The 12,019-nt window shown below is 46.3% G+C and overlaps 1 protein-coding gene across 1 annotated transcript in view; it reads right to left on the bottom strand.

Annotated features, from left to right (window-relative positions):
• Positions 1 to 11,269, bottom strand: part of LOC311142326 (NACHT, LRR and PYD domains-containing protein 3-like) — a 385,235-nt gene extending 373,966 nt beyond the window's left edge. Inside the window, exon 1 of the mRNA XM_084177954.1 lies at positions 11,188 to 11,269. Within this exon, the coding sequence (XP_084034080.1) occupies positions 11,188 to 11,192 (5 nt within the window). The 5' untranslated portion in view covers positions 11,193 to 11,269. The remainder of the gene's footprint in view (positions 1 to 11,187) is intronic.
• Between the last annotated feature and the right edge of the window lie 750 nt (positions 11,270 to 12,019).

Below are 12,019 nucleotides of genomic sequence, written 5' to 3'. Positions count from 1 at the left end.
GGTGAACAGTTACCACTTGTTGACCAACTACAGGAATACTGACCTCAGAGTCTCCAGTTTACAGTGGGGATTCCCCAGTCCAGCAGAGAGCAGCTTCACTCCTGAATCCTTCAGGTTATTGTTACTTAGATCCAGCTCTCTCAGGTGTGAGGGGTTTGACTTCAGAGCTGAGACCAGAGAAGCACAGCCTTCCTCTGTGACTAGACAGCCTGACAGCCTGCAAAGAGTCAAATCATATTAAAACCACACTGCTATTCTTTGGTGGTGAAAATAGTGGCAGTATATTTTTTTCAACATATTCAGATATATCAGCATCCTGAAACCTGACATATCTATTCATAAATTAATGTATCATTATTAGAAATTACCATAATATTGCTTGTAGAGAGAAACATGTATAGTACAAATATTTGAATAGACTGACCAGAGCAGTTTAAAAAGCAGTATCAGTCAAAAGACAGACAGTGAGGTATCAGATTTAGATTGTATTGAGTATACAGTCCACACCATATCTATTTTGACAGTGAAGCTAACATTTTAAATGTGGCTCTACACATATAATACACATATGATGTGACAGTATATAATGTCACCTTTTATTTGACGGTATTTTAATACATATCTGTTTCACCGTTTAGAAATTAAAGCACTTTATGTATCTAGTCCCCCTATTTGAAGAAGTCATAAGTATTTTGACCAATTCACTTACAGTGTATTAAAGTAGTCAAAAGTTGAATATTTGGTTGTAAACTTGTTGGTTGCATTTGCAGTTTGTTTTGGTTGTGTTTTGGGTTATGTTTTGTCCAATAGTAACTGAATGGTGGATGATGACTGGAGTAATTTTCTGTCTAAGTGAGTAGATAACATGTTTCTAAACACTACTAAATTAATCCTGATGATGACATGAAGAACAATCATGAATGAATCATGAATAATAATGAGTGAGAAAGTTACAGAGGCTACAACAAAACATGCTAACCTCTTACCATTACCAATAACAGAGGGGGTATGATCCTTGTTCCTCTGTAACTTTCTCATTCATCATCACTCACGATTCATTCATGATTATTCATAATCATGGTATCATCCACATGAATGTAGAAGTGTTCAGAAACATCTTCTATTCTTACTGACAATACAAGTGAAGTGACTCCAAAATGACAGGACATTATTCACCATTCAGTTTCTATTTGGAAAAACATCATCCAGAACACAACCAAAACAAACTGCAAATGCATTCAACAAGTTTGTAGAATCACAAGCTTGATGTAATCACTGTGGGTAAGGAATATGGGACCAAATACTAAACTTATGACTACTTTAATACAATATAAGTAGGGGTGTAACGATCCATCTACTACATCGATGTATCGATTTATATTCCTATGATCCAACTGCATCGATCTGTGCTCGGCGAGTTGGCCTTTTGGACAACATATACAGTGGGGAAAAAAAGTATTTAGTCAGCCACCAATTGTGCAAGTTCTCCCACTTAAAAAGATGAGAGAGGCCTGTAATTTTCATCATAGGTACACGTCAACTATGACAGACAAAATGAGGAAAAAAAATCCAGAAAATCACATTGTAGGATTTTTAACGAATTTATTTGCAAATTATGGTGGAAAATAAGTATTTGGTCAATAACAAAAGTTTGTCAATACTTTGTTATATACCCTTTGTTGGCAATGACACAGGTCAAACGTTATCTGTAAGTCTTCACAAGGTTTTCAAACACTGTTGCTGGTATTTTGGCCCATTCCTCCATGCAGATCTCCTCTAGAGCAGTGATGTTTTGGGGCTGTCGCTGGGCAACACGGACTTTCAACTCCCTCCAAAGATTTTCTATGTGGTTGAGATCTGGAGACTGGCTAGGCCACTCCAGGACCTTGAAATGCTTCTTACGAAGCCACTCCTTCGTTGCCCGGGCGGTGTGTTTGGGATCATTGTCATGCTGAAAGACCCAGCCACGTTTCATCTTCAATGCCCTTGCTGATGGAAGGAGGTTTTCACTCAAAATCTCACGATACATGGCCCCATTCATTCTTTCCTTTACACGGATCAGTCGTCCTGGTCCCTTTGCAGAAAAACAGCCCCAAAGCATGATGTTTCCACCCCCATGCTTCATAGTAGGTATGGTGTTCTTTGGATGCAACTCAGCATTCTTTGTCCTCCAAACATGGCGAGTTGAGATTTGACCAAAAAGTTCTATTTTGGTTTCATCTGACCATATGACATTCTCCCAATCCTCTTCTGGATCATCCAAATGCACTCTAGCAAACTTCAGATGGGCCTGGACATGTACTGGCTTAAGCAGGATTTGAGTCCCTGGCGGCGTAGTGTGTTACTGAAGGTAGGCTTTGTTACTTTGGTCCCAGCTCTCTGCAGGTCATTCACTAGGTCCCCCCGTGTGGTTCTGGCATTTTTGCTCACCGTTCTTGTGATCATTTTGACCCCACGGGGTGAGATGCGTGGAGCTCCAGATCGAGGGAGATTATCAGTGGTCTTGTATGTCTTCCATTTCCTAATAATTGCTCCCACAGTTGATTTCTTCAAACCAAGCTGCTTACCTATTGCAGATTCAGTCTTCCCAGCCTGGGGAAGGTCTACAATTTTGTTTCTGGTGTCCTTTGACAGCTCTTTGGTCTTGGCCATAGTGGAGTTTGGAGTGTGACTGTTTGAGGTTGTGGACAGGTGTCTTTTATACTGATAACAAGTTCAAACAGGTGCCATTAATACAGGTAATGAGTGGAGGACAGAGGAGCCTCTTAAAGAAGAAGTTACAGGTCTGTGAGAGCCAGAAATCTTGCTTGTTTGCAGGTGACCAAATACTTATTTTCCACCATAATTTGCAAATAAATTCATAAAAAATCCTACAATGTGATTATCTGGATTTTTTTTTCTCAATTTGTCTGTCATAGTTGACGTGTACCTATGATGAAAATTACAGGCCTCTCTCATCTTTTTAAGTGGGAGAACATGCACAATTGGTGGCTGACTAAATACTTTTTTTCCCCACTGTATCGATCTAACATCGTTTTAAAATGTAATAAATGGATTGTATCGATACTAGGAAATAACCCATTGGATTTAAGCACGTCAGACTTTATATGGATGTTTTTTCTTAGCACTTTTAATGATAAAGGCTTTAAACATTACTCGATTCAGTCTGCCTATCCGTGACGTCATCACACTGGTTTAATTTTTGGCTAAAAGGTTACTGAATCGATTTCAAGTCAATGAATCGTTTCAGATCGTATCGTTCTAAATGAACCAATATCGTCCTTGAATCGTATCGACAACCACGAATCGTGATACAAATCGAATCGTTGTTAAAACGAATCGTTACACCCCTAAATATAAGTGAATATGTCCAAATTATTATGACTTTTTCAAATGGGAGAACTAGACACATAAAGTGCTTTCATTTCTAAACAGTAAATCAGATATGTATGACAATACCCTCAAATAAAAGGTGACATTCTGTACTGTTGCCTAATATGAAACATTATATCTCAAATCCAAAATGCTGGAGCATAGCACCACATTTAAAACTGTAAGCTTCACTGTCCAAATACATATGGTGTGGACTATGTGTGCCTGGTAAACACATGTGGATCTGGTGAACAGTTATCACTTGTTGACCAACTACAGGAATACTGACCTCAGAGTCTCCAGTTTACAGTGGGGATTCCCCAGTCCAGCAGAGAGCAGCTTCACTCCTGAATCCTTCAGGTCATTGTTACTCAGGTCCAGCTCTCTCAGGTGGGAGGGGTTTGACTTCAGAGCTGAGACCAGAGAAGCACAGCCTTCCTCTGTGACTAGACAGCCTGACAGCCTGCAAAGAGTCAAATCATATTAAAATCACACTGCTATTCTTTGGTGGTGAAAATAGTGGCAGTATATTTTTTCAACATTTTCATTTATACCAGTGTCCTGAAACCTGCCATATATATCCAAGATGGCGAAATCCAAAATCCAAGATGGCGAAGTAGTGCAGTTCTGTTTTTGTCGTGTGTCTGTAAATAGCCTGTAAATACCCTGTTTTTGTTTTATTTTTCGTACATATTTCCCTATCAGACTTTTCATCCTTCTACAAAATATACTTTCCTGCAACCCGCCTCACTCTATGTGGAACGGATTCTATTATTGACTTACCTTTTATCTAGAATCTCCAGTTGAAACTAGCTAGCCAGCTAACTAGCTACTTGCTATTAGCCACAGTTAGCAGTTTCACCCAGAACATTGGATTTTTTTCTGCGGAATTAATTTAATCACTGGATATTCGGCCAGTCTGCACAGCGCGTTATCGACCCAGAACACATCAGTTTTCTGCCGGAATCACTGAAATGTTGACACGGAGCCCCGCCGATCCTACACGACTGGTCTGCGACGTCGACCACGAAGATTCCATCTGCTAGCCCCGGCCCGCTAGCACACGCTAGCCGTGGCCTCTTACTCGCTAGTGCTTTAGCAGCTGATGTCTGCTGGACTGTTCCTTTTTACGGTACTACATCCTGTTTATGTTTAGCCTCAGCCCAAACATGGTTAGCTTATTATTGTTGTTTCGGTTATTTCTAATTGTACTATTTCACTGTAGATCCCCCAGCCCAGCTAAACCTGCCTTAGATAGCTCCTTTGTCCCACCCCCCATACACGCGGAGACCGACTCAATTGTTGCCTCTAGCGATACTATCTCTTTCATTGTTACCCAACGCTTAGGTTTACCTCCACTTTACTCATATCCTTCCATATCCTTGTCTGTACATAATGCCCTGAATCTTTTCTACAACACCCGGAAATCTGCCCCCTTTATTCTATGTACCCAACGCACTAGAAGACCAGTTCTTAAAGCCTTTAGCCGTATCCTTATTCTAGTCCTCCTCTGTTCCTCTGGTGATGTAGAGGCTAACCCAGGCCCTGCAGCCCTCAGTATCACTCCTACTCGCCAGGCGCTATCATTTGCTGACTTCTGTAATCGCAAAAGTCTTGGTTTCTTGCACGTAAATATCAGAAGTCTACTTCCTAAGTTTGAGTTATTCACTGCGTTAGCACACTCCACCAACCCTGATGTTCTAGCAGTGTCTGAATCCTGGCTCAGGAAGGCCACCAAAAATTCTGAAATTTCCATCCCCAACTATAACATTTTCCGTCTAGATAGAACTGCCAAAGGGGGTGGAGTTGCAATATACTGTAGAGATAGCCTGCAGAGCTCTATCATACTATCCAGGTCCGTGCCCAAACAGTTTGAGCTTCTACTTCTAAAAATCCACCTTTCCAGAAATAAGTCTCTCACTGTTGCCGCTTGCTACAGACCCCCCTCAGCCCCCAGCTGTGCCCTGGACACCATATGTGAATTGATTGCCCCCCATTTATCCTCAGAGTTCGTACTGCTTGGTGACCTAAATTGGGATATGCTTAATACCCCGGCCATCCTACAATCCAAACTAGATGCCCTCAAGCTCACGCAAATTATCAACGAACCTACCAGGTACAACCCTAAATCCGTAAACATGGGTACCCTCATAGATATCATCCTGACTAACATACCCTCTAAATACACCTCAGCTGTCTTCAACCAGGATCTCAGCGATCACTGCCTTATTGCCTGCGTCCGTAACGGGTCCGCGGTCAAACGACCACCCCTCATCACTGTCAAACGCTCCCTAAAACACTTTAGCGAGCAGGCCTTCCTAATTGACTGTCACGATCGTCTGAAGGAGGAGACCAATGCGCAGCGTTGCGAGTGAACATGATGACTTTATTAACTTAAAGCAACCACGAAGAAAACAACAAATGACGACACGTGAAGTTCTAAACTGAAATACGACTAACAGCAACAAAGAAACAATAACCCACAACACAAAGGAGAAAACACACAGAATATATATGGCTCCCAATCAGAGATAACGAGCCGACAGCTGACACTCGTTACCTCCGATTGGGAGTCATCGACCAATCACCACATGACACAAACAAAATGAAACTCACCCATCCCCAACACCACCAAATGAAATACACCCAAACACAAGAAAATGAACAACCCTGGCTCAATATAAACGTCCATAGAGCCAGAGTGTTACAGTACCCCCCCCTAAAGGTGCGAACTCCGGGCGCACCAACATCAGGACTAGGGGAGGGTCTGGGTGGGCGTCTGTCCATGGTGGCGGCTCTGGCCCCGGTCGTGATCCCCACCCCACCACAGTCACAACCTGCTTCGGTAGCCTCCTCCCAATGACCACCCTCCACCTAACCCCACCTGGACTAAGGGGCAACCCCGGACTAAGGGGCAGCATCGGCCTAAGGGGCAGCACCGGGATAAGGGGCAGCACCGGGATAAGGGGCAGCACCAGGACAAGGGGCAGCACCGGACTACGGGGCAGTACCGGACTAAAGGGCAGTACAGGACTAAGGGGCAGCACCGGACTCAGGGGCAGCACCGGACTAAGGGGCAGCACCGGGCTAAAGGGCAGCACCGGGCTAAGGGGCAGCACCTGACTAGATGGCGGATCCTGGCTGGCTGGCTCTGGCGGATCCTGGCGGGACGGCTCTGGCGGATCCTGGCGGGACGGCTCTGGCGGATCCTGGCGGGACATCTCTGGCGGATCCTGGCGGGACGGCTCTGGCGGATCCAGGCTGGACGGCTCTGGCGGATCCTGGCGGGACGGCTCTGGCGGATCCTGGCGGGACGGCTCTGGCGGATCCAGGCTGGACGGCTCTGGCGGATCCTGGCGGGACGTCTCTGGCGGATCCTGGCGGGACGGCTCTGGCGGATCCAGGCTGGACGGCTCTGGCGGATCCTGGCGGGACGGCTCTGGCGGATCCTGGCTGGACGGCTCTGGCGGATCCTGGCTGGACGGCTCTGGCGGATCCTGGCTGGACGGCTCTGGCGGATCCTGGCTGGACGGCTCTGGCGGATCCTGGCTGGACGGCTCTGGCGGATCCTGGCTGGACGGCTCTGGCGAATCCTGGCTGGACGGCTCTGGCTGCTCATGGCTGGACGACGGATCTGGCTGCTCATGGCTGGCTGACGGATCTGGCTGCTCATGGCTGGCTGACGGATCTGGCTGCTCATGGCTGGCTGACGGATCTGGCTGCTCATGGCTGGCTGACGGATCTGGCTGCTCATGGCTGACTGACGGATCTGGCTGCTCATGGCTGACTGACGGATCTGGCTGCTCATGGCTGGCTGACGGGTCTGGCTGCTCATGGCTGGCTGACGGATCTGGCTGCTCATGGCTGGCTGACGGACCTGGCTGCTCATGGCTGGCTGACGGGTCCGGCTGCTCATGGCTGGCTGACGGGTCCGGCTGCTCATGGCTGGCTGACGGATCTGGCTGCTCATGGCTGGCTGACGGGTCTGGCTGCTCATGGCTGGCTGACGGATCTGGCTGCTCATGGCTGACTGACGGATCTGGCTGCTCATGGCTGGCTGACGGACCTGGCTGCTCATGGCTGGCTGACGGGTCTGGCTGCTCATGGCTGGCTGACGGGTCTGGCTGCTCATGGCTGGTTGATGGTGCTGGCTGGGAGGCTGGCGGTGGAGGCGGACCCCAGCCTCGGATTGCAGTCATCACCTCCAGCAGGGCGGCTCCCATCTGCAGGATCTGCTCTTTCTGGTCCCGAACCTGAGCTTCCAGTCTAGTATGGGCTGCGTCGGCTCCTGCTGATTCCATAGCAGGTGTATGATTCTGTCTGGCGGAAGGCTCTAGCGGCTCCTGTCTGGCGGAAGGCTCTGAAGGCTCATGGCAGACGGACGGCTTTGCAGGCTCAGTACAGACGGGCGGCTTATGCAGCGCTTGACAGACGGGCAGTTCAGGCGCCGTTGGGCAGACGGCAGACTCTGGCCGACTGGTGACGCACCCCGTAGGATTCGGGCGTGGAGCAGGAACAGGCCGGGCTGGGCTGGCGACGCGCACCTTATCCCTGGTGCGAGTGGCCGGAACAGGCCGGGCCGGGCTGGCGACGCACATCGTGGACCTGGTGCGTGGAGTAGGAACAGACCGGTACGTACCGGGAACACCCACCACTGGCCTTAACTGGGGATCAAGAACGGACCGGACCAGACTGGTAACACACTTCAGTCTCTCATGCCGTGCCACAACAACTTCCCTCCCTCTACTCGCCAATGGCTCCCGTAATCCGATAGCCTTCTCTCCAGCTCTCCCTGTGGCAGCCTCCTGCTGCCCAGGCGCCCAAGCCATGTGCCCCCCCCCAAAATTTTTTTGGGGAGTAACCACGGGCTTCCAGCCTCGACTCCGCGCTTCCTCTTTCCGTCGCCTCTCCTCTGTCTCGCTCCATGGACGGCGATCCATGCCGTCCAGGATTTCTTCCCACGTCCAGGACCCTTTTCCGTCCAAAAGCTCTTCCCATGTCCAGACCCTCGGCTCCTGTGTAGGTAGGTCCTGTTGCCGCTTGTTACGCTGCTTGGTCCTTTTGTGGTGGGTTATTCTGTCACGATCGTCTGAAGGAGGAGACCAATGCGCAGCGTTGCGAGTGAACATGATGACTTTATTAACTTAAAGCAACCACGAAGAAAACAACAAATGACGACACGTGAAGTTCTAAACTGAAATACGACTAACAGCAACAAAGAAACAATAACCCACAACACAAAGGAGAAAACACACAGAATATATATGGCTCCCAATCAGAGATAACGAGCCGACAGCTGACACTCGTTACCTCCGATTGGGAGTCATCGACCAATCACCACATGACACAAACAAAATGAAACTCACCCATCCCCAACACCACCAAATGAAATACACCCAAACACAAGAAAATGAACAACCCTGGCTCAATATAAACGTCCATAGAGCCAGAGTGTTACATTGACCTGGCCCAGGTATCCTGGATGGATATAGATCTCATTCCGTCAGTAGAGGATGTCTGGTTGTTCCTTAAAAGTAATTTCCTCTCAATCTTAAATAAACATGCCCCATTCAAAAAATACAGAACTAAGAACCGATATAGCCCCTGGTTCTCCTCAGACTTGACTGCCCTTGACCAGCACAAAAACATCCTGTGGCGTACAGCATTAGCATCAAATAGCCCCCGCGATATGCAACGTTTCAGGGAAGTTAGGAATCAATATACACAAGCAGTCAGAAAAGCAAAGGCTAACTTTTTCAAACAGAAATTTGCATCCTGTAGCACTAACTCCAAAAAGTTTTGGGACACTGTAAAGTCCATGGAGAATAAGAGCACTTCCTCCCAGTTGCCCACTGCACTGAGGCTAGGAAACACTATCACCACCGATAAATCTACAATAATCGAGAATTTCAACAAGCATTTTGCTACAGCTGGCCATGCATTCCATCTGGCTACCACTACCCCGGCCACCAACTCTGCACCCTCCGCTGCAACTTGCCCATGCCCCCCCCCGCTTCTCCTTCACACAAATTCAGACAGCTGACGTTTTGAAAGAGCTGCAAAATCTGGACCCCTACAAATCAGCTGGGCTAGACAATCTGGACCCTTTCTTTCTAAAACTAGCCGCCGAAATTGTCGCAACCCCTATTACTAGTCTGTTCAACCTCTCTTTCATAACGTCTGAGATCCCCAGAGATTGGAAAGCTGCCGCGGTCATCCCCCTCTTCAAAGGGGGTGACACTCTAGATCCAAACTGCTACAGACCTATATCCATCCTGCCCTGCCTTTTGAAAGTATTTGAAAGCCAAGTTAACAAACAGATCACCGACCATTTCGAATACCACTGTACCTTCTCCGCTATGCAATCCGGTTTCCGAGCTGGTCATGGGTGCACTTCAGCCACGCTCAAGGTCCTAAACGATATTATAACCGCGATTGATAATAGACAGTACTGTGCAGCCGTCTTCATCGACCTGGCCAAGGCTTTCGACTCTGTCAACCACCGCATTCTTATTGGCAGACTAAATAGCCTTGGTTTCTCAAATGACTGCCTCGCCTGGTTCACCAACTACTTCTCAGATAGAGTTCAGTGTGTCAAATCGGAGGGCCTGTTGTCTGGACCTATGGCAGTCTCTATGGGGGTGCCACAGGGTTCAATTCTTGGGCCGACACTTTTCTCTGTGTATATCAATGATGTCGCTCTTGCTGCTGGTGACTCTCAGATCCACCTCTACGCAGACGACACCATTTTGTATACATCTGGCCCTTCATTGGACACTGTGTTAACAAACCTCCAAACGAGCTTCAATGCCATACAACACTCCTTCAGTAGCCTCCAACTGCTCTTAAACACTAGTAAAACTAAATGCATGCTTTTCAATCGAACGCTGCTGGCACCCGCCCACCCGACTAGAATCACCACTCTCGACGGGTCTGACCTAGAGTATGTGGACAACTACAAATACCTAGGTGTCTGGTTAGACTGTAAACTCTCCTTCCAGACTCACATAAAGAATCTCCAATCCAAAGTTAAATCTAGAATCGGCTTCCTATTTCGCAACAAAGCCTCCTTCACTCATGCTGCCAAACATGCCCTCGTAAAACTGACTATCCTACCGATCCTTGACTTCGGCGATGTCATTTACAAAATAGCCTCCAACACTCTACTCAGCAAATTGGATGTAGTCTATCACAGTGCCATCCGTTTTGTCTCCAAAGCCCCATACACTACCCACCACTGTGACCTGTACGCTCTTGTTGGCTGGTCCTCAATACATGTTCGTCGTCAAACCCACTGGCTCCAGGCCATCTATAAATCACTGCTAGGCAAATCCCCGCCTTATCTTAGCTCATTGGTCACCATAGCAGCACCCACCCGTAGTCTGCGCTCCAGCAGGTATATCTCACTGGTCATTCCCAAAGCCAAAACCTCCTTTGGCCGCCATTCCTTCCAGTTCTCTGCTGCCAATGACTGGAACGAATTGCAAAAATCTCTGAAGCTGGAGACTCTTATCTCCCTCACTAACTTTAAGCATCAGTTGTCAGAGCACCTTACCGATCACTGCACCTGTACACGGCCCATCTGAAATTAGCCCACCCAACTACCTCATCCCTATATTGTTATTTATTTTGCTCTTTTGCATCCCAGTATCTCTATTTGCACATAATCTCTTGCACATCTAGCATTCCAGTGTTAATACTATTGTAATTATTTTGCACTATAGCCTATTTATTGCCTTACCTCCATAACTTGCTACATTTGCACACACTGTATATATATTTTCTGTTGTATTTTTGACTTTATGTTTTTTTTACCCCATATGTAACTCTGTGTTGTTGTTTTTATCGCACTGCTTTGCTTTATCTTGGCCAGGTCGCAGTTGTAAATGAGAACTTGTTCTCAACTGGCTTACCTGGTTAAATAAAGGTGAAAAAAAAATATATATATATATATATATATCATTATTAGAAAAAATCATATAATATTGTGTGTAGAGAAAAATGTATAGTACGAATATTTGAGTAGACTGACCAGAGCAGTTTAAAAAGCAGTATCAGTCAAAAGACAGACAGTGAGGTATCAGATTTAGATTATATTGAGTATACAGTCCACACCATATCTAGTTTGACAGTGAAGCTAACATTTTAAATGTGGCTCTATACAGCCTTCCTCTGTGACTAGACAGCCTGACAGCCTGCAAAGAGTCAAATCATATTAAAACCACACTGCTATTCTTTGGTGGTGAAAATAGTGGCAGTATATTTTTTCAACATATTCAGATACATCAGCATCCTGAAACCTGCCGTATCTATTCATAAATTAATGAATGTTTCATTATTAGAAATTATCATAATATTGCTTGTAGAGAGAAACATGTATAGTACAAATATTTGAGTAGACTGACCAGAGCAGTTTAAAAAGCAGTATCAGCCAAAAGACAGACAGTGAGGTATCAGATTTAGATTGTATTGAGTATACAGTCCACACCATATCTATTTTGACAGTGAAGCTAACATTTTAAATGTGGATCTGTACTCCAGTATTTTGGATTTGAGATCAAATGTTTCATATGAGGTGACAGTATATAATGTCACCTTTTATTTGAGGGTATTTTAATACATATCTGTGTCACCGTTTAGAAATGAA

This window comes from Coregonus lavaretus (assembly GCF_964263955.1).
Source record: "Coregonus lavaretus genome assembly, chromosome: 2".
NCBI lineage: Eukaryota > Metazoa > Chordata > Actinopteri > Salmoniformes > Salmonidae > Coregonus > Coregonus lavaretus.
This window is presented reverse-complemented; position numbering and strand designations above follow the sequence as displayed.